This window comes from Anolis carolinensis, chromosome 1 (assembly GCF_035594765.1).
Source record: "Anolis carolinensis isolate JA03-04 chromosome 1, rAnoCar3.1.pri, whole genome shotgun sequence".
Taxonomy (NCBI): domain Eukaryota; kingdom Metazoa; phylum Chordata; class Lepidosauria; order Squamata; family Dactyloidae; genus Anolis; species Anolis carolinensis.
The window spans coordinates 217952169-217973042 of record NC_085841.1 but is presented as its reverse complement, the minus strand read 5'-3'; the positions used below and the strand labels follow the sequence as shown (position 1 = coordinate 217973042).

Genomic DNA, 20874 nt, shown 5'->3' with positions numbered 1-20874 from the left:
GAAACTGGTAAAAATCAGAGACTGAGAATACTTTGTGGGGTTGGTGTTGAAGTTAAAATAATCATTATGTGGGAACTTGCAGTTTGTTAAAATCTATTAATAGAAAATGTTAACAAAATCAATAATAGTATGTTTATCTTGCTTTTGTTACATCTCATATCATCTTAAAATTCTGAATGTTTTTGCATGGGGAATGGCATTAAAATGATACTTCATTATGCATGAATGTTTGCACATGAAAATGTGATAATGGAAGATGTTACTGCATTTGTTGAGGGATTCTGGTGCACTTGTTCATTATCTATTATGGTGGCTTAGATTTTGTAAAATGTTTAATTATTGTAAATAGGTAATAAAGGCTATATACTCAGTTGTTTCTTGGCACAATACGCAATTAAAAATTGTTGACATTCCAGCTATTACAATAGGATTCTTATGGCTCTAAGTTTCAACACTTTATTGGTCAACACGTGTGTATCTGCTCATCCAGGCTTGTATGCAAAGTTGGTCCCTTACTTTGGCTCTCTATCCTTTCTGACCATTGTTAAAACACCATCAAACCCACATGTTTTGCATTTCTTTTTCAAAATCCACGTTACTCCTCTACATTTTGTTATATCTCTGTCTAAAGAAGCTTTACTCCACGCATCTCATGAAGTCAGTAAAATCTTGTATTAGAAATTCCTTTTTCTCTTTAGGACTCAATGGTTCTGCAGAGTTAAATTAACTTTTTATAGTTTATAAAAATTGGCAGCTATTGATATCCTTTACTATTGTCTAATCTTTTTTACATGGAAAACTTTGGCTTAATTCACCAAATTGAGTCAGATTGAATGTTTATCAGCTGTAATGAGGCAATCTGAGATGGGAAGAAGTTATTTTGGATCTTTAGCATGTTTCTGGAGCTCTCCAAAATGGAATAATTCTTTTTATTGTTACAGCACTCATATGTTTGCACACTCCTTATTTCTTTTCACATGCACCCCTAATTCCATGAAACCGATATCAATATTAAGAATTAAAACAATGCAGTTTATTAAACTAAAAGTCCAATAAACCTTTAATAACTTCTTAAAACGCATCTAATATTCTAACAAGAATAGGATAACAAAGATATTAATAATTTCCCTCCTTTTACAGCTGATTGTTCTTTTTATCTGGCTCAGAGAGGATCCTTAATCAAGTGATGAATTTGATCTAGGGTTAATTTAGACACATTTTAATGAATGGAACTTGTAAATTATGATTCAAGTCCCATTGTTTCTGTGAGTCTACTCCAATAGTAACTACATTTGGCTCCACTCTATCATAGCTTTTGTTTCAAAGAAGAGTATTGTTTCCCTTTGTTGATATGAAGGTTTTGGGAAAAATCACTTCTAGGTTGCATATTTTTCATTGCTTTTATACTATGGCAATTTCTCTGTTACATTCAGAAATCCTTTGTGTCTGCAAGACTTTGGGCAGAAGTACCTAAAGCAACTGGAATGTACATAAAACAAAGGGGATGTGTTTGTATACTAATAGTTGGTTTTCCTTTCGTTCTTATAGGAATTGAGGTTCACTTCCATCAGCACTAAAAATCGAGCAGAGATCAAAAGAAAGTTGGTGTTAAGAACTGAACACTAAGTGAATATAAGGTAAAGTAATACAGTTAAAAACTGTAAAGTAATACAGTTAAAAACCCTTTTAGCATGTCTGTTATTTATTTTGAGTAAAAGCTATGCAAAAAGATACTGTAATTAGACTGCAAATAGATATTACAACATTATTGTATTGATTGTCTAGGAATTTAATTCTTTTCCCCAAGATATTGAGAGAACTAGATGTGCATTTAACATCACAGATTCTTCTGTCAAAGTTGGATTGTTAATTAAATATTAAGGACAAAATCTAGCTGATGCACTATGCCATTATTCTGGCATTGGAAGTGGCAAGAAGAAAATGGCTGTGGGGATAGCAGATGTTCCTGAAGTCAGACATTGGAGAAATAGGTTACTTGGAGCATAAATTTTTCGTTAGACTTCCTTGTCACTGCTGTGCCACCCTGGAAAAAGTACAGAAGTTAGAGTAGTGTACAAAAGAGTGCTGGATTAAAACTATTGATTAATCTATTAGTGAAATGATGGTTGGAATTCAACACTACATAGAGGGTTTTTGCTCTCGCAACATATTTTCCTGTCCCCATTCAGTCTCCTGTGTGTTACAAATAGTTCCTAACCCTCAGGAGACTTTTTTTGAGGTCATAGAAGGTATAATACACAGAGAAAAATAATCCCATCCTCTTCCATTAATTACAGCTATTACATCAGTGGGAGGGATTAATTGAACAACCATTGAAAGTGGTGTTGACTAATATACTTGACACAAATACAATCTAGAAAGGTTTATAGATTTGTTCAAAATATTGCTTGGACCATGTAGGTGTGTGTATGTGTATCTATGTTTTATTTAATTTTTGTCATATTCAAAGAATGATCCCTTACATGACCTCAGCCATTTAAAAAAAATGCATGATGCAGTAATCAAATTGTAAGTGGAACTGGCAAAGGAAAAAAATATAAAACTTCTTGTGATGCGTGAGCCCATATAGATTAACAAGTTTTATTTTTAAATTAGCCACAAACCGAAATTAGAAATCAAAAATATATATTTCATTAATGTTATTTGTTACCCACCTCTCCTCATGGCTCAGCATTCCTAAAATACATAATCATTTAAAAACACTCCGTAAAATCTACATATTAAAAATATTTCCATAAAATACATATTAAAATACACAAAACAAAAATTAGACATGCAACTGAAGTTTAAAATTCGTCATTAAAACTGTCTGGGTAGGCCTGCCGGAAGAGATAGGTTTTCACCTGTGTCTTGAATTTCTACAGCTTATCTAGTTATCAAAGCTCTACAGGCTGTTCATTCCACAGTCTTGGGGCAGCCAATTAAAAGGCCCTCTGCGTGGTGGTTGCCAGTCTGGTTCTGGCAGGCTGGAGCAGACACCCCCAAGAGGACCTCTGTGATTGGGGCGAATTGTATGGAAGAAAGCAAACCTGTAGGTAACCTGGACCCAAACCATGCAGGGCTTTAAAGGTCAAAATCAACACTTTGTACTTTGCCCAGCAACTAATAGACTCTGGCTTGTTTGAACCATCACTTGTCTTGATGTTAAAATCCACAATTGTGACATTTCATTGACTTGGTTTTCTTACATAATAGACCATTATTTGTTCTAGAAATCAAGGGTGTTTCTACACTGACACTATAATCTAGTTGGGAACTGGTTCAAAATGAATTTGTTTTGTTGTAGGCTGATCGGATTGCCATGACTAGAACCAATCTGAGGTCAGAAGGTGATTACAGTTATCAAAGAACCTGGCCTCAAACCACTTTGCAGGGCTTATTCCTCCATTTCCAGGAGAGATGCACATCAGTGCACCAGAGGCATATGGAGTAAAAAAAAGAAAAGAGAAAGTGAATGTTGTGCAGTTCAGCAGCCTGTATTCAAGACACTTTCCTGCGCTTCATCAGGGATAGGTGTTTACAATGCATTCCACATTTTGCAGTGGTGATTTTGCCCTGGATTGGAACTTAACTTTTCGGGTTACAACTTTGGTGTGCTAGCGCTTTGTGTGTAAGATGCAAGGGTATTTCAAAAAGTACGATCTTCTAGTACACAAAATACTTATAGCCCCAAGCATTTTAGATAAGGGATATCCACCTGTAGGAGATAACACACACACACACACACACACACACACACACATATATATATATACATACCCTAAATAGTTATGCGTAAGTGTAGAAGTTTTAGTAAAAAATCAGCCCAGACATCCTGGTTCAACTTACCCATGGGTTAATGTGACTACTGTATCCTAACTCGCACCAAAAAAGAAACCATCTCCTTCTCTGAATAGAGTGGTGAAAGGCAAGAACCTAGTCTGTCCCAGGAGAGTCTAAAGGAAGCACCAGCTCTCTCTATTCTACCACAACTCTGACCTGCCCTTGCCTTATACATGAAGTATGCTTATACATGAGCCTATATGTGATAAACACACACACATACTTCCAACAGTTTGTCTTTAATAATAATAATAATAATAATAATAGACATTTATTTATATCCTGCCCTATCTCCCCAAGGAGACTCAGGGCAGATTACAACAGATATTGGCAAACATTCAATGCCACGAGAAGCTGAACAAAGATAAAAATAACCAACCCCAAGTTCCAAAAACAAATCCACATCTACAGCAAAAATAATAACACATTATACTGCAATATTACTAGAAATATAATATGCAATATATTATATGCAATTATCATATTATTATATATTATTATATAGTGCTATATTATTACACTACAATATATATGATACACTACCAGTATAGTATACTATTAGCATTATATAATATTTTGTACTATATCATAAGTTTAAGTTCATTTTGCTCTCCCATCTCAACCAAGGATGTGTCAAGACACCTTCCCATCCCCACTTGTGACAGTAATCTGCCTGACCAATGAACCTGAGTACATGAGCATTGATGGCACTCAGTAGTGGGAGAGCTGATCCGCTTGTATTCAGCTTTGGCTCAGAATAGTTAATCAATGTTCCCACCGCTTTAAGGTCTAATATTTGAGGTGGTGAGAATTTCAGAACTAATAGTGACATGCTGCATAGGAAAAGGTCGTGGCTACAACAGTCTAACAAAGGGGGGAATGCTTGTGGCACAGGCTCATTCTATAGCACTCCATATTTAACAAGATTGGAAATGTGTGGAACAAGTGTACAGCCCCTGGTATGTTAACTAAAACCATTTCATGTTTACTTTACAGAATTCTTTTGGTGTAATGAGTTCATTAAAAAAAGCTTTTGATGCTAATTCAGAAAATCTATAATTTGTACAGCATCTTTCATATGCAGTTTTGATGCTAACTGACAAGCTGTAAGTTAATTAGCACAGAACCTACTAATGAGGATGCTAAAAATCTTCACTTTTGAGTTTTCATATTGATGTCCTCTGGACATACTGAAGGAAACTCTGATATACTGGTAGGGAGGTGTTGGGTTGTTTTTCTTTTAGCTTGGTATGCCGATGCTTTTTCAGGTAAATGGGGTCAGAGGAGGAACTAAATATTTGGAGGGGGGTGTTGCAATTTTTAAAAAAATGAATATTGCAAGAAAAACTTGTCTTTTCCCCCTTTCAAAACTGAGAATAACCCAATCCCGTAAAAGTACACTTAAAATGCGGTTGCTAATTAGTATGGAAGACAGCTTCTTGGATTAATATGTGGTGTTAATTAATAGGAAGTCTGATGTTGTGTTGTAATTACTACCAATATTTTTGACATAATGAGTGACTGAAGGTGATTTGTATGGAGCACAATTTACTAAACACATTAGAGCCAAGGTATGTCATCTCTTTTTATTTCTTTCCTTTAGAAATTATGGATAGACTTCTGCGACTTGGAGGAGGCATGCCTGGTCTGGGACAGGTTAGTATCTAGCTGTGGTGCATTTTTAGTAAGATTTAAATAAATTTACAAATCCTTTCCCTCCCCACATATATTTCTCATTAAAAGTTACTCTCAGTCTAGAAGAGTAGCAATGTGTATTAAACTTGTGGCCATGCTTGGCCCTCTGGTGCCTAGAGATAATCTGCTTCCAATGGAAATTGGAGTGATTGGACAGGATATTCGAAAGGCTAGGAAATTTGCATTTCACTGCCTTCTCATTTTATTCAAACCTTCCTAGTGTTATCTTAAAGATTTAACTTTGAGGGGAAGGGTTACGTGACGTTTCATAAGCAAAACCATACTTCATCATGTGCGTTAATATAAATTACTGAACCTTCTTTCATGCCATTTCACTGACAGAATAGAATTTGAGAATATGCAATGTACAATGAAACAAGATATTTTTATTTGGAATTTATGATCTTATGTTGCTCAGAGCACATAATTTTTCAAACTTTATTCAAGCATGCAGTGGAAAGCAGAAATCATTTGCAAGTTAAATCTCCCTAGATTGATCAGCAGTGATGGTTCACATCTTATTCATATAAGCAGCACATGTATGTGAGTGCATCTCATAACACATATGGCTTGGTCACCACAACGAATGTGCAAGAATGTGAAAGTATTCTGAAAACTGTCTGCTGTCCTTGATAAAATATTCCAGTAAACATAGCTGCTCAGTTTTCTTTTTCCATTTACTCCCTTCACACCAGTGAAAAGTCTCTTCTTTCTACTTGCACAAAATACCACACCTTTTTCCACTTTCTTGTCGAAAAACGCATTCCTTTCCTTCATCACAGGTCTGTAGCTCTGTATAAATAGCATTTGGGGTTCTGAGAATAAACATACCTGACTGTCTGTGCCATTTCATTCATTTCTAAGCTGGCTTGGAATCATAGAGCTGGAAGAGACCTCATGGGCCATCCAGTCCAACCCCCTGCCTAGAAGTAGGATATTGCATTCAAAGCTCCCCCGACAGATGGCCATCCAGCCTCTGCTTAAAAGCCTCCAAAGAAGAAGCCTCCACCTCCAAAGGGGATAATTCAATTTGGCCCCAAAAAGAAAGCAACATTAGCATCAGTCATACCTTCCTTTTGAAGGTGTTCCAGCATCAGGGCACTGTCACAAAAGAGCACATAATAGTTCCACAAAGAATGCACTTTTATGAATGTACAACTTATTTATCTCACTGATGTAAGTCAACAAAAACCTTTTGAAATTGTTTATATACAAGTTGGGTGATATGGAAGAGAGGCCTTATTAAAGTCTTGATTGGGTACCCAAGCCAGGTTCTTGATTATTCTTTGACTTTGATGTGATCCTGATTTTATGTTGCCTCCACCTATTTTAACTACTGTCATGCTGCTCTCAGTATAAAGTTTTTTGGGAGACAACTGCTGTTTTTCTTCCTCAACCAGATTTTTTGTTTAAAGCTTTAATGTACCGTATGCTTTATTGTCTTAGATGCCGAAATGAATAACATAGAGAATAGTGACTTTTCCCATGGCAAAACCTATAACTTTGGCTTGACATTATAGCTATATTTGCCCTTCACATTTTTTTTCTCAGTCCTTCGCAGATTAGTTCTTCTCAACTCATGGTTTTAAATGAGCTTGAAAAACAAGTTACTTTAAAATAGTCAATAATTGATTCTCATGAGAATTAATATTTGCGAGGAAATTAGGGTATTTTTTAGAATTATAGTGTTCCATCTCTGTCACCAGATTCAGAAGAGGGCATTACCCATGACTTGTTTTGTGGTTGTTTATGCTTTTATCTTTTAAAGTTTTTGATTTGAGGGAGGGGGTCTGTTCTGGTAATGCAGTTCTTGATGAAGATGGCAACTGATCTGCCAAATCACCAAGATTGGAGAATGGACAGTAAAATTAGCACAATACTTTCACTGAATTTTAATGCTTGACAGGTTCATGTAAGATTTGAGAGTGGGCTGTCTTATTTTTGGGATCTGTCTGATTTTTCCCAGGTAGGCAAGGAAAAGCAAAGGTGTTGTAAATGTATTTTAACTAGGAAATTGAACAGTGCTGAGACAGAGCTTCTAATACCAGTGGAAGCTATGCATTTGAGCTACTCAAGACTTCTGATAATCAGAATTTACAGTCGATATTTGCCAGTTCCCTATAGATCAACTTTAGATTTAAGGATTAGGGGAAATTGTCTTCTTCTTTCCCAGGTTCGCTACATTTAATATGTTTCTGTGATCGTGGGAACAGCACTGGATGCAATCCATAGTACTGGGTTAGCTATTCGCCCTATGTAGGCAAGAAGGATACTAAACATATAAGGAAGTAAAGCATGCTACCTTGTGTCCCCCCCCCCTTTTACAGGCCTTAATTTATCTTTCAGATTTCAATATGTGACATACAGTATTGCGAAGGAAAGACCGCCTGTGTCTGTGGAGATGTTCCATTATATTTGAACACTGGCAAAACAAGCACACTCCCATGTAGCATGTATATATTCTGAAAATGTGTGTAACATTATCGAAATCATCCAATAAATGAAAACTTACAGGACTAGGTATAAATTGATCAGTGCTATAGCAGTGATATCTCAGACAAATTGAAAGATAAGTGTTTTGGCTTCATTACAGAGAAATGGAGGACTTTTCTTAGACAACTGAGTATACCTCCTTGAGACAGGGACTGATTTTCTGAGTTGAATCTAGCAGTGTTGTATGGCTTTTGTTTCAGCAGATGTCTCAGTTAATAGAAAAATGATTTTCACCCCCTCCTGAATTTCCTTCTACCTTCTCCCAGTCTATTCTAGACAGTTAAGGTGTACTCCAGAACAGTGTGGAAAATTGCCACAGAGCTGGGGTCTGCAGAGGAAAGAGCAGATCAGAAGGAAATCCTCCCTTTTGTGGAGGTGTCTACTAAATGAGAAGTCACTCTGAACTGAATGGCACTTTCACACTGCAAATCCTATTAAAACTGTTATAGTAACTTGTGAAAGTCTGCTTCTGCCAATTCTATTGCATATCCCTACACCTGGATCCAACAGTTTTAGAAAGTAATTTTACCTGTGGGACACTTTTGATTCAAACTGATATTGTTCAAACATTTTTGTTACTATGTTGCACAGAGCTGTTTTTGTTTTCCTTAATTTAGAATCCAGCTATCTATCATGAAGTCTTGTTTGGGGGAAAAATCTTGATGCTTCATAAACAGAAAGTATGCAGTTTTGATCTAGCACTTGCTTATGGGTTGAATAAATGTTCAATTTTATAGTTGGGGAAATGCTCTGCATGCTTTGTAGTTTGGTGTTACCTTTATTAAGAGAGCACACAACACATAAAATTCAAACCTCAAAACCTTTACACTCTATAAAGTAGTGGTTCTCAACCTGTGGGTCCCCAGATGTCCCCTAACAGTTGGTAAACTGGCTGGGATTTCTGGGAGTTGAAGGCGAAAATATTTGGCGACCCACAGGTTGAGAACCACTGCTATAAAGTAACAATCATGAACAGATACAGTGCCAAATGCATGTGAACCTGTTAGATGGGCTTTGAGGCAGCTCAGACATCTCATTGGAAGAGAAAAAACAAAGCAGTTCAAATGCACTTTCATATGGCTTATTCAGGCAATCCTAATCATAGGTTGGAGCAGCAGTTTTTAATGGTTGTTGTAACCAATAGTTTAATCAACCTAAAGTTAGGCTATGACCTATGAAGTGACTTCAAGCTCTCCTCCCTCCCACCACCTTCTTAAAGACTTGAAGGACTATGGATTAATAAGAGTGACCTGGAGGATTAGAAGCTCATACTAGTCAAGCGTTGTCTAACTCCCTTTTCCTTTCTTTGTGCCTGAAAGAAGCAGGTTTATTTTTCTGGGGCAAAATATAGCTTGCCGTTACCTGTAAAAATGCCAATCATGATGGCTGATATATAGAATCATGTTGGCTGATACATCAGATGGCAAAACCTTTATTGGTGGGTTTAACTGCCATGTGACTTTGACTATTGCCTGATTTTTTGGATGAAAAGAGAGATTAATGCCACTTCTGAGCAAGATTTCAGCATATTACGGAAAAGAGGGTAAAGCTGAAAAAAAGAAAGGTTAAAATACATATATCTTTCCAACGGCTTGTTATGATGGACTGTCACACAATTGTCACTGTTATTGTCTGCCTTCAAGTTGTTTCCGACTTTGGATACTCCAGGATGGCCTTAAAGGGCTTTTCTTAGAGAAATTAGTTCGGGGGGGGGGGGGGGGTTCCATTGCCTTTCTTTGAGGCAGAGAAAATGTGATCTGCTCAAGGTCACCAAGTGTTTGCACGTCTGGGCAGCAATTTGAACCCTGGTCTCCCATAGTGTGAGTCTAGCACTCAAGCCACTACACAATGCTATCTCTCACACAGTATAAACATTCTCCACTTACAAAGCAGTTACAAGACATAGCTATATAATTCCAGTGGACTGATTAAGAATTTGAAAATTACAAAGATAATTCATTGCAAGTTAAATGTTCTTGCTCCGTTTCCTTTTCTGAATTTTAAAATGTCGTTTCTGGAGCACAATACCATTGACAGCTGGTGACACGATGATGTGTGTGGGTGGGTAAATAACCCAGAGTAACACTGTATACAGCCCTCAAAAAGAGTAACTGAAACGCCAGCTAAGCCTGTCCTTGAATACAGAACACAGTCTCCTGCCATATTTGCTTATTACGACTTTGGCGAGATGCTTTCAACCAATGTCTGGGGGAAATACATGTTAAGGTAGACCACTTCTTTAAAAAAAAAAAAAAGGACGCGGTGAAGGGGAGGGGTGACCTGTCTCTTAGCCGTGTTAGCACTTCAGCTGGAAATAAAGAGGCAAGAATTGCAAATAGCTATTTTGTTTGAATAATAGGCTTGCCAATTAGCCATCAAGTGCTTCCATCTGTGAAATTGTTGATCAGATGGGTTAGCTGGGACACTTCCAGATTAGGGCATTGTATGTGGCACTTGAAAACTGTCACTCTGAAAGAGGTTTCAAGTACTGCACTGCCTGATTCTGGAGAAGGTCTTTCCTTTATTTATTTTTATTTTTAGAATTCATTGATAAAACCTGAAGCACTTAAAGGACCTGCTGCTGATCGAAAAATCATGCTGAATGCGCTGATCTAATTTGTGTAGAGGTTAAACTTGACATCTAGTTTTCTTTGGGTGTCTTACAATTACAGATTGAAAAACCGAATGGTAATATTTTCATGCATTTATGGGTCAAGGCAAGATTCAGTAGGCCTTCCTTTCTCATTAGGAACTTCCTTCCTGACATGGTGGATGACGGGTTTATATTTAGTAAAGCACTTGGGGTTTTAAAAGGAATTTTGGGTATTTTTTTTTAATTATAAGCTGCTCCAGAGATTGCTAATGTAAAGGAGAAAAATAAATACTTTAATAAATACCCAAAATGTTCTACCATTCTTAATCCATGCATATATGACTTCTAATTCTGATTTAATTCAGTATGACATATCTCTGATTTAGTGGAAGTTTTTTGAGTAAATGTGCATGACTGGGCTGCTGGGGATAAATGGAGATAGAAAAAAGCAGTACTGAGAATTTTGTGGCAGTATGTTTGCCCCAATAGGCCTTTATAAAAGCCAAAAGATACAGAAGGCAAAGCTTTCAGCAGCCGCTGTTGACAAACTGGGAACTCTGCTTTCCTACCTTGCTTTTGGTATTGATCATCAGCTAATTTGGGGGCTGGGAAGGCACTGGCCTTTCTGGAACTAATGGGTGACCACGTCTCTTCAGAAAAGAACTTGATATTCCATCAGTGAATCAAGTCCTCAGAGATCTGTCTTTCTTCCAGGGTGGGCAGGTTGGGTTCTTCCAGGTGTTTTTGAATGTCGCCTCCATAAGCCTTCACTATTGGTGTACTGTCCATGGCTGAATGGGAGTTTTGGGACAGAAAAACATCTAGAGAACCACAGTAACCCCCTCCTGCTTTGGAGTACTCCTGGGTTGGAGTAGAAAGATGTGTTTCCTTTGCTTTATTACTTCCATCCCTAAATTTTACAAAAGACAGCAAATTATCACGGGAGGTGGGGGGAAAGATGATCACAGTGCCTTCTAATTTTAAATCTGACATTTTAAGTCTTTTCCTGTAGTAGTAACTAGAAGAGCAGCCCCTATTTAGTGGATCTATCACAATCCATCTAGTACCCCATCAGATACACAAACATAGTTTGTCAGAAAAGGAATATCCCCTTTTCTCCACCTTCTCACTTTCAAAACTTAAATTGTCATTTTTCTTGGGCATCTTCTCCCTGTGTGGCTCATGCACCTTGACTTGGAAGAATACTGTTGTCAACCACAGTCAAGCAAAAGAGCATAAAAGGGGTAAAATTCCCTTGTTGAACTATATAATTCCATTCATTTTTCCAATGTGAACAGTCCCACAGAATGCTAATTAAGAACTCGGTCATACTCTAGTTTCTATCAATGTTAAGTTAGATAGTCCAGGATTGTGAGTTTTCCAGTTGTTTTTTTTGCATGTATTTGCCACTCTCCTTTCTCATCTTGTGTCTATCTTTACTTAATTGGGCTGAATTGATTTACTATTTATGCCTTCATAGGCTACTTTACTCCTCCATTCTGTCCAGACCATTTTGAGGTTATATTTAACAAAGGATAAAGAAAAAAAAGGACTAAGTGCTTGGGAAGAAACACTACAGACACGTGGTTAACTACTTATGAATTAGTCTGAAGAGACCCGATGATGCAGTAGGTTAAACTGCTGAGCTGCCAAACTTGCTGACTGAAAGGTCGGTGGTTTGAATCTAGGGAGCAGGGTGAGCTCCTGCCGTTAGCCCAAGCTTCTGCCAACATAGCATTTCGAAAACATTCAAATGTGAGTAGATCAGTAGGTACCACCTCAACGGGAAGGTAACAGCACTCCATGCAGTCATGCCGGCCACATGTCCTTGGAGGGTCTATGGACAACGCTGGCTTTTCGGCTTAGAAATGGAGATGAGCACCACCCCTCAGAGTTGGACATAATGCCCAACTTAATGTCAAGGGGAAACCTTTATCTTTACCTTAGAAATAGCAGTGGCAGTAAAAAGGGAGGTGAATAGTCTTTTTAGAGACCTGACCTGGGGAATTGGCAGAGTTAGTGAGCACATTGAGTGCTGCTGTGCTAGGAAATGATGGGGATTCGCCCTACCTATATTCTGGTTATGCCAACATTTATGTAAACTTTAAATGCTCCTTTAGACAGATGAAAGGCCAAAGATCTCTCCCCTGTTTGGATAGAGATACGATATAATAGGATGTGGTTTGAGTTCCCACCTCTCATCCCTCAAGCACTGTACTGTGCAGAGAAGATGGCCTTTGTCTGATCCCAGTGTTTTATCTGCATTAAATGCCATTGAAGATTACAATAATGCTGGTTTTGCTCTCTGAAATGAAAATCATGAAAAATCCATAGTATAGAACTGATCTAAATGATTAAGGATATGAGTATCATTTTGTTTTGTTTTTTAAAGCAATTAAATCAGACATATGTGGCCTTGGAAACAGTTTTTTGTAGCTTTTTTGCCAAAAACGTTCAGTCAGTTTTTAGTGATGTCATACTAATTAGGGAATCCCACTCCACTTTAGCCTGTTTAAATCTTTTATTTGTAAACTTTTGTTTTTTGCACTTTTCCTCATCAAAGTGAATGGTCTTCCATCAGTTTTCATTGTTTTATATAGGCTTTTAGAGGTGCTGAAATCTTATGTTTCAAAACAGAAGACATACATAATCAGCATTCTGAGGCATCTTCCTTGCTCAAATGTTCTTTAAAACAGTAAAGCTGTGTCTGTTGTGGGTTTTTTTTGCAAAACAGAACTAAAAAACATCTGGTATAACTGCTTGTGACAAATCATCTCTAATATGTTAGATAATGATATTCTACAGTACCTTGATCTATAGATACAAAATATTTTATTTTCTGTTTTTTAGTTGTGCATACTGAACAGGTGTTTATGGTCAGAGACTTCTTAGCACATCTCCTTAGAAATATTTTGGAAAGTAAATGTCATTCTTATGCATATCTACCACCAACCTCTCTAGATAGCATCTTGACACTTCTTTGGGGACACGGGAAGGCTTTTAACTGTTTTCTTCGAGTCAAACAGTAGAACTACTTTGCATTTTTAGTGTTCAATTCGGTGTAGAGTGAATGGTTGATATTTGAAAACCCTTGGAGCATTACCACTTTAGAATTCTTTGGTAGAGAAAATGTCTGAGTGCCCTGTATCAGCACAAGGTCATCATCCTTTTTGTATATTTTTAATGTTTCCTGTTGAGAAAGAAAAAAATTGAACATTTCTAAACAGATAAAGATGATTTTTTTTGGAAATACACTAGCTCATTTTTTCTGAAAATAATCGGAAGGTATTTATTGAAAAGTGTATCTGAGAATACCCATTTGTTTCGTAAGTAGGAAATGGTTCCAAGAATGGCAGTACATTCTATTATTTGAAATGTCTTGAACAAAATCATTTTCAAAACCCTTTTTTGTCTTACTCTTTTTAGCCTACCTTTCTGCCAGTGAGCTAGATGAGCTGTAAAGAGTTAGAAGAGACTCCGTCCCCTTCTACATTGCCATATAAAATCCAGATTATTTGCTTTGAACTGGACCTTCGTTGCCAGTGTGATGTCTCTGCTTTTCAGTATTTTATCAAGGTTGGCCATTGCTCTCCTCCCAAGAAGTAGACGTCTTCTGATTTCCTGGCTGCAGTCTGCATCTGCACCTAGAAATATAAAGTCTGTCACTGCCTCCACGTTTTCTCCCTCTATTTGCCAGTTGTCAATTGGTCTGGTTGCCATGATTTTGGTTTTCTTGATGTTTAACTGCAGCCCGGCTTTTGCACTTCTTTCACCTTGGTGATATCCTTGTCCATATCCTTCCTGAATTGTAGTGTACAGGACTGGACACAGTATTATTCTAGGTGAGGTCTGACCAAAGTTGAGCTAAGTGAGTCAACTACTCTCCTCACCCCCAATTTATTCTTGGAGCAGTTCTATAACTTAGATAAGGTTGAACGATTATAAAAACTGAACAGAGATGTGAATCTTTTCCCCCTAGTCCTCACACTAGTGTTACGATTCGTGCTCAGCTTTAAGTACAACCAAAATTCCACCTGCCTTGCTGTTGCTAATAGATATAGTTACCCACAGATTAATACATTTGTACTGCCCTGCTTTATATCAGTTACTTATGGGATCTGGCAGAAATCTGCAGTTGGATGTTAATAATCATTTATCTTTGTTTGGGAAAGCTGCTTGTTGCCTTCTCTTCCCCTACAAGTAGACAAACCGTCATGTCTCTTAAAATATATTTATTCTGCCTTAGTTGTAAATCTGCATATGAGGTCTGTGTTAACCCTTAGGTGCTATTACAGTTATTTGTAGTACACAATAACATAATGTATACATAACACAAAGGTTCTTTAAAGAGGATGGTTTTCTCTACCCTCTGAAGTAACACACACTCTCAATTGTCTATAGGTGTAACAGCTGAAAATCTGCACTCCAAGAGTTAAGTCAGCATGAAAGAATTCATTTCCACTTTAATGACCTAGCCTTGCTGGGTTAGGACGATGGGGAACATGCTTCTGACTTGCACTCCTATTGCCAATTAACACCTCCTATAACAGGTTGTCTCAGCTAGTCATTGAAGCAGAGGCAGTAGAAATAGTTTACATGCATCTTGTTTTTCACACTAGTTGTTTAATACTCACAGAATTAAGTATTAAAAGGTTCCTTTTTTACTTTGATGGTTAAGAATAAACATGACAGTGTTGGATAGTTGTACATTTGCTTGTGCCTGTTTTGTTGTGTTTATATTTTAAAGGGTTTGATTGTAAAAATAAAGGTTAGAGATGGTAGCAGATCTTATCCTTGGTCCTCAGATACAAGAGTTTTAAGGGCAGAGATTTCCTTCATAATGACAGTAGCATCCAAAATAGCCTCAGATTTTTTTTATGGTTTTCAGAACTTAAAAAAAAAGTTTAAAGAACTAGGATGAAGCTGGAGATGATATCCAGACATAGCTGGCAAATGTTTCTTTATAATTTAGGTGTTTTTATTTTAGGCGTTTTTTTCAGTTGCTTACTATTATATCACTTTTAACAAAGAAATCTATGGTACACATGAAAGGCAATCTTCTAAAATGACACATTGATTCATGGTTAATCAGCAGGTATTCTAATAACATAATAAAACTGGCTAAATAATTGATACCAGTTCACACTAAGGGAAAGGTGGAGTAATATACCTAAAAGTGTTAACAAATTTGCTAAAAGGCCTGAGTAGATAACACTTTGAGGTGTTAGTTTTATGCTGTTATAATGGCAAATGCTTTTTTTAACACTTAGTCAACAAGGGCTGCCCAAGGAAAAGTCACAGCTTTTATAGCTGAATCATATTTGAATGCTCCTAAAGAAAAGCAGCATTTCGATTGAACCTCATTTGATTGAGTGGCGACTCTCGATTGCCTGATCTCTTTTCTTTTAGAGTTCTTGAAACATTTTGCATCACTAAATGAAGATAAAAGAAATGCGTTTTGATTATGCATGCCTACCTTACATCCAACATTGACTAGAAAGTGATGGCTTAAAAGAAATGATTGATGTGGCTTACGGCTGATACGATTGCCCTGAAGGCAGGTCAGTTCACTGACTAACACTTGGTAGACAGTTTAGTCAGAAAGAAGCATCTGTTTCGTCTCTTAAAAAATATAATCAGGATTGATTTCTACAGCCTGCCCCCCCCCCCCCCTTTGTGTGCATTAGGTAGAAAATAACTTCTTACTGTGTTTTGTTTGTTTTTTTGTGGCTTTTATGGCTAATTTTACTTTTAAGGGAAGAATCAAATGAATATGGGTTTGGTTCACTTCCATTCCTTGGTGGTGATATTAGCACATTGAGTCTCAAGGGAATATGATACATCTGGTATATCAGGGAGAGGTATATTTACGTTTTGTCACCTTGTAGGTTACTGGTTAAAATGGAAAATGACTGGCAGATGAGGTTTGATATATAACCTAACAATTCAGCATTCAGCCTCTGCACCTTCATTAACTTTGCGGAGGAGTAAATGCAAGTGAGGGAGGGAGGCACACAAGACCTTCTAGCAGTTTTGGATTTAAGATATATATTTATACTTATATATAATTTGCAGACATGCCGGGGAGAATGCAAAGTAATTAACAAAAAATGTTAATTTCCATTTGCTGAAGGTGTTCTCTGGGCATTGTTCTTGAGGGTATTTTGAAAGGTCGGCTTCTGTGTCTGTGATTTTTTTCTAGGTTTTTAATATGTGAACTTTCTTTGTTTACTTGTTCATGCACTTTTCTACTTCAGACTCTAATTCTTTAGGTATCAGTTGAACTAGATCTTTGTTGTAGTTCTGGAACTACTTTCTCTTATGCATTTGTCACGGATGTTGTTAAGATTACTTTCACAGACCTAGAATTCTAATTCTATACACATGTACAATAGAACATATTTCTAAAATTAATATGGAAATATATTCTTCTGGTTGTATAGCATTTGGGAGTGTTCTCACTAAGCACAACAGAGAGAATTGATATTTAGTTCATTACTAATTTAAATATTTGAGATTAGAACTTAGAATAAACTAGTTAAATACACTCTGCTGTATAAAGTACCTTAGGGAAGTTTTGTTTACCATTTTTAATAATCTAGAAGAGGGAATCGTGTATGCTTGCATATTAACAACTTGCTGCTAAATTAAGAGATATTGTGAACACCAGTGAGGGCAAAGTGATAATGTGTAAAGACCTAGAAGGTAGGAAGTGTCATTCTTCTTTAAGTAACTATTTATATATATTTAAAAAATGAATACCTCACAGGCGTTTTTAAGCAGGTTCAGCAGTGGAGTCAATTGGAGGTGGAGGCTCCTTCTTTGGAGGCTCCTTCTTTGGATGCTTTTAAACAGAGGCTGGATAGCCATCAGTCAAGGGTGCTTTGAATGCGATTTTCCTGCTTCTGGGCAGTGGGTGGACTGGATGGCCCATGAGATCTCTTCCAATTCCATGATTTTACAAAAGCAAGATGGAGAAAACAGTTTTTAAGATGCACTACTCTAAGGTGCCAAATCCTGACTGATCTTGAAAGCTAAACAGAGTCAGCCCTGGTTTGTACTTGGTTGGGAGACCACCAACGAATACTAGGTGCTGTAGGTTTTATTTCAGAGGAAAGAACTGGAAAACCATCTCTGAGTACTCCTTACCCTGTGGAATTCATAGGAGTCACCATAAGTCAACAAGAAACAAACAAAGTCCTGACCTTGTACAAGTATTCAAGTCCGTTGTAGCAGTTGCATAAAGCATACATTGGAAGAATCATTCAAAATAGTTAGTAAAACTGTGGAGCTTTCCAAGGAGGTTGGAGAAATAACTTTTGCCGTTTTCCCTTAATGGATAGAGTTTTCTAATGGACACTCAGAGTCTCCTGTCATAAGAGCTTTCTTTATTGACTAAAATGTCACAATTTTCTTTTCTCTTGTTGCTCTTGCCCCCTTAATGTTATACTAAAAATAGGTTCCATCCTCATATAAAGGATGTTGCACAAATCCTTTTCTACTGTAGGTCAGGTCTTCTTATTCCCTTCATTTCTTTCCCCTACATTTCTGCAAAAGATCATAATGGCGCTGGCTGCTATACATTGCCTGATAGATACCAGTTTCCCCATAGCTCCTTGAGACCTACATATGGTGACAATAATTTCATAATGGCAACCAAGAAACATCTTTCCATAGAAACATGCAAAGCCATGGATGTTAATTGAATATTAATACTCAGAACTGCAATAGAGAAGTGTGTACCAAACTATAATAATAATAATAATAATAATAATTTTATTTTTGTACCCCGCCACCATCTCCCCAGAGGGACTCGGGGCAGCTTACAGATATAAAACCAGCATACAGTATACAGCATACAGTAATATCAAATACAAAAACACACAAATAAATTTAAAAGGCATTAAAAAAATCACAATCATTATAAAACACATGAAAAACACAGCAATAAAAACATAAAAACATAAAATGAGGGTCTTTATGATCCAATGGGTTATCATTCTTAATAAGGAATAACCCTTATTAGAATTTTTTAAAATTCTCTTTACAAACATTGAGTTTCAAGGGATTTTTAATGCATATATTTATGCTTTACTGCTTCATAGTTGCGAACGCTGCTTTAAATAAATATGAGAGAAGCAGGATACAACTATTTGAAATAAAAGTGCTTCATCGTTAAATAATCAGAAGGTAGTAGCTTTTCTCTTTGAATTAAATTAGATTTGCATAGCATTTTTAGGAAAAGATTTTGTCACCGCTGTCGCCAACGGCAGGAAGTGCCTTGCTTCCCAGGAAGGGCATAATTTTTACTCTCAGATGCTATAGTTGGCATTTGCACTTGAGCAATACACAGTCTTGGCCTCTGTCGTCATTCACACCTGGGACAATTGTGCTAATTTTTTATTAGCTACTCATGAAGCAAAGTGCAGAGTATTTTGTTCACAGCTTCCCTGCCTAGGGATTGGAGGTCCATTTTTCTTTCGCCGCACCAGTGGATCTGCAAAGTGCTCCTGTAGCCTTTCTCTTCAAGTCTTCTTTAGCTGAAAACTGATGCAGCAAAGGGAAATTGTGTTTGTGTTGGTGCCAGTTAATCATGTGAGCCCAGCAGCACTTATATTCACACCACTGTAAGAGACATGTAGTTAATTGGGAAGTAGCACGTGCGTATATGTGCGCACTGAACACACATTTGTGTGTGTATGTGTATGTATGTGTTTTGTTTTGTTTTTACTCTTGATTGGATTCTGTAATACCCAAGCACTGGAAAACTAGTTTATGTAGGAAAGTACTTGTGTGTGTAATGATGGGAATCATTGTGAGAAGCAGCAATGACTGCATTTATATGGTGTGATAAAATATTGGCAACATTTATTGGTTTTGTAATCCTTGTAGCAGTCCAATAACGAAGGTGAAATGCTGAGGCCAGTGGAGGGGCACACTGATGGTGACACAGTGAGTTTAGGATGGGCAAAGTTTGAATAAGAACATATGATTTGTATGCTGTCCATGGTATATGTACAGCATACATATGCCATTCATCTTTTCCATAAGTACAGTAGTTTCTTGCCACTCAGGTGCTACCTCTGATCATTTGGAGACTACTCAGAGAAGGTTTGGGATGTTGATATGATAAATATAAGATGAGAGATCCCAAGTCAGTATTCAATTAAAAATCCTGTATTTTCATCCTAAAATAAAGTGTATTCAGCGTTTAAGATAATATGCGCAAATAGGAGACTTAGTGTTTTGTTGCTTCTTTTCCCAGGGACCTCCTACTGATGCTCCTGCAGTGGATACTGCTGAACAGGTTTACATCTCTTCTCTTGCGCTTTTGAAGGTAAGTGTATTTTATTTGAATGAGACTGCAGAAAGCATTGCTGATAAAAATAGTGGGGGACCTTCAGATATTTTGGACTACATGTCCAACAATTCTTTATGGCTGAAAATTGTGAGAATTGTCCACATCTGCTCAAGGCAAAGCATAAAACTCTGCTTTGGGCATATAGGATTGGGAGGGAAGATTATGTTGTTCTTTTTTCCATTCTCATCATGATTTCCACCAATTAATAGTCCATTTGTTTAGAACGAAGCAGCCCCGGTAGCGAATTGCATTAAAGCACTGACCTGGAGACCGAAAGGTCCCAGGTTCAAATCCTGGGAGCGGCGTGAGTGGCTGCTGTTAGCTCCAGCTCCTGCCAACCTAGCAGTTCGAAAACATGCCAATGTGAGTAGATCAATAGGTACTGCTCCGGCGGGAAGGTAACGGCGCTCCATGCAGTCATGCCGGCCACATGACCTTGGAGGTGTCTACGGACACCGCCGGCTCTTCGGCTTAGAAATGGAGATGAGCACCAACCCAGACATGACTGGACTTAACGTCAGGGGAAAACCTTTACCTTACCTACCTTGTTTAGCACATGCTCTTTTTTCTTTGTGATGTTTGAGATGCTGTCCCTTTATTTTAATTTGTCTCCATATTTAAGGGGCTTTGGAGAGTTAGCAATGGATAGCGGTACCAAGTTATATTTACATTGAATTATTTTCATATTTTTAAGCAAGTTTTTCTTCCTGCTACCTTCTCACTGTGAAACTAAAAGTGACCTATCTGTGATGTCTGTGCCTCCTTTTTCACCTTTCTTTTTCAGCAACCCTATCAGGTTTTCCTAACCTTTACTGTTTCAGTTCCTCTTGCTATTCAGTTTTGCTTCCCCACTCACTGAACCACCATTTGCAAAACATTGTGAGTGTCC

General features: G+C 37.4%; 1 protein-coding gene across 1 annotated transcript in view; it reads left to right on the top strand.

Moving 5' to 3' along the window:
- Positions 1 to 20874, top strand: part of psmd14 (proteasome 26S subunit, non-ATPase 14) — a 61975-nt gene that overhangs the window by 5150 nt on the left and 35951 nt on the right. The window contains exons 2-4 of the mRNA XM_062965247.1: positions 1549 to 1637; positions 5447 to 5499; positions 19890 to 19961. Of these exons, the coding sequence (XP_062821317.1) occupies positions 5452 to 5499; positions 19890 to 19961 (120 nt within the window). The 5' untranslated portion in view covers positions 1549 to 1637; positions 5447 to 5451. The remainder of the gene's footprint in view (positions 1 to 1548; positions 1638 to 5446; positions 5500 to 19889; positions 19962 to 20874) is intronic.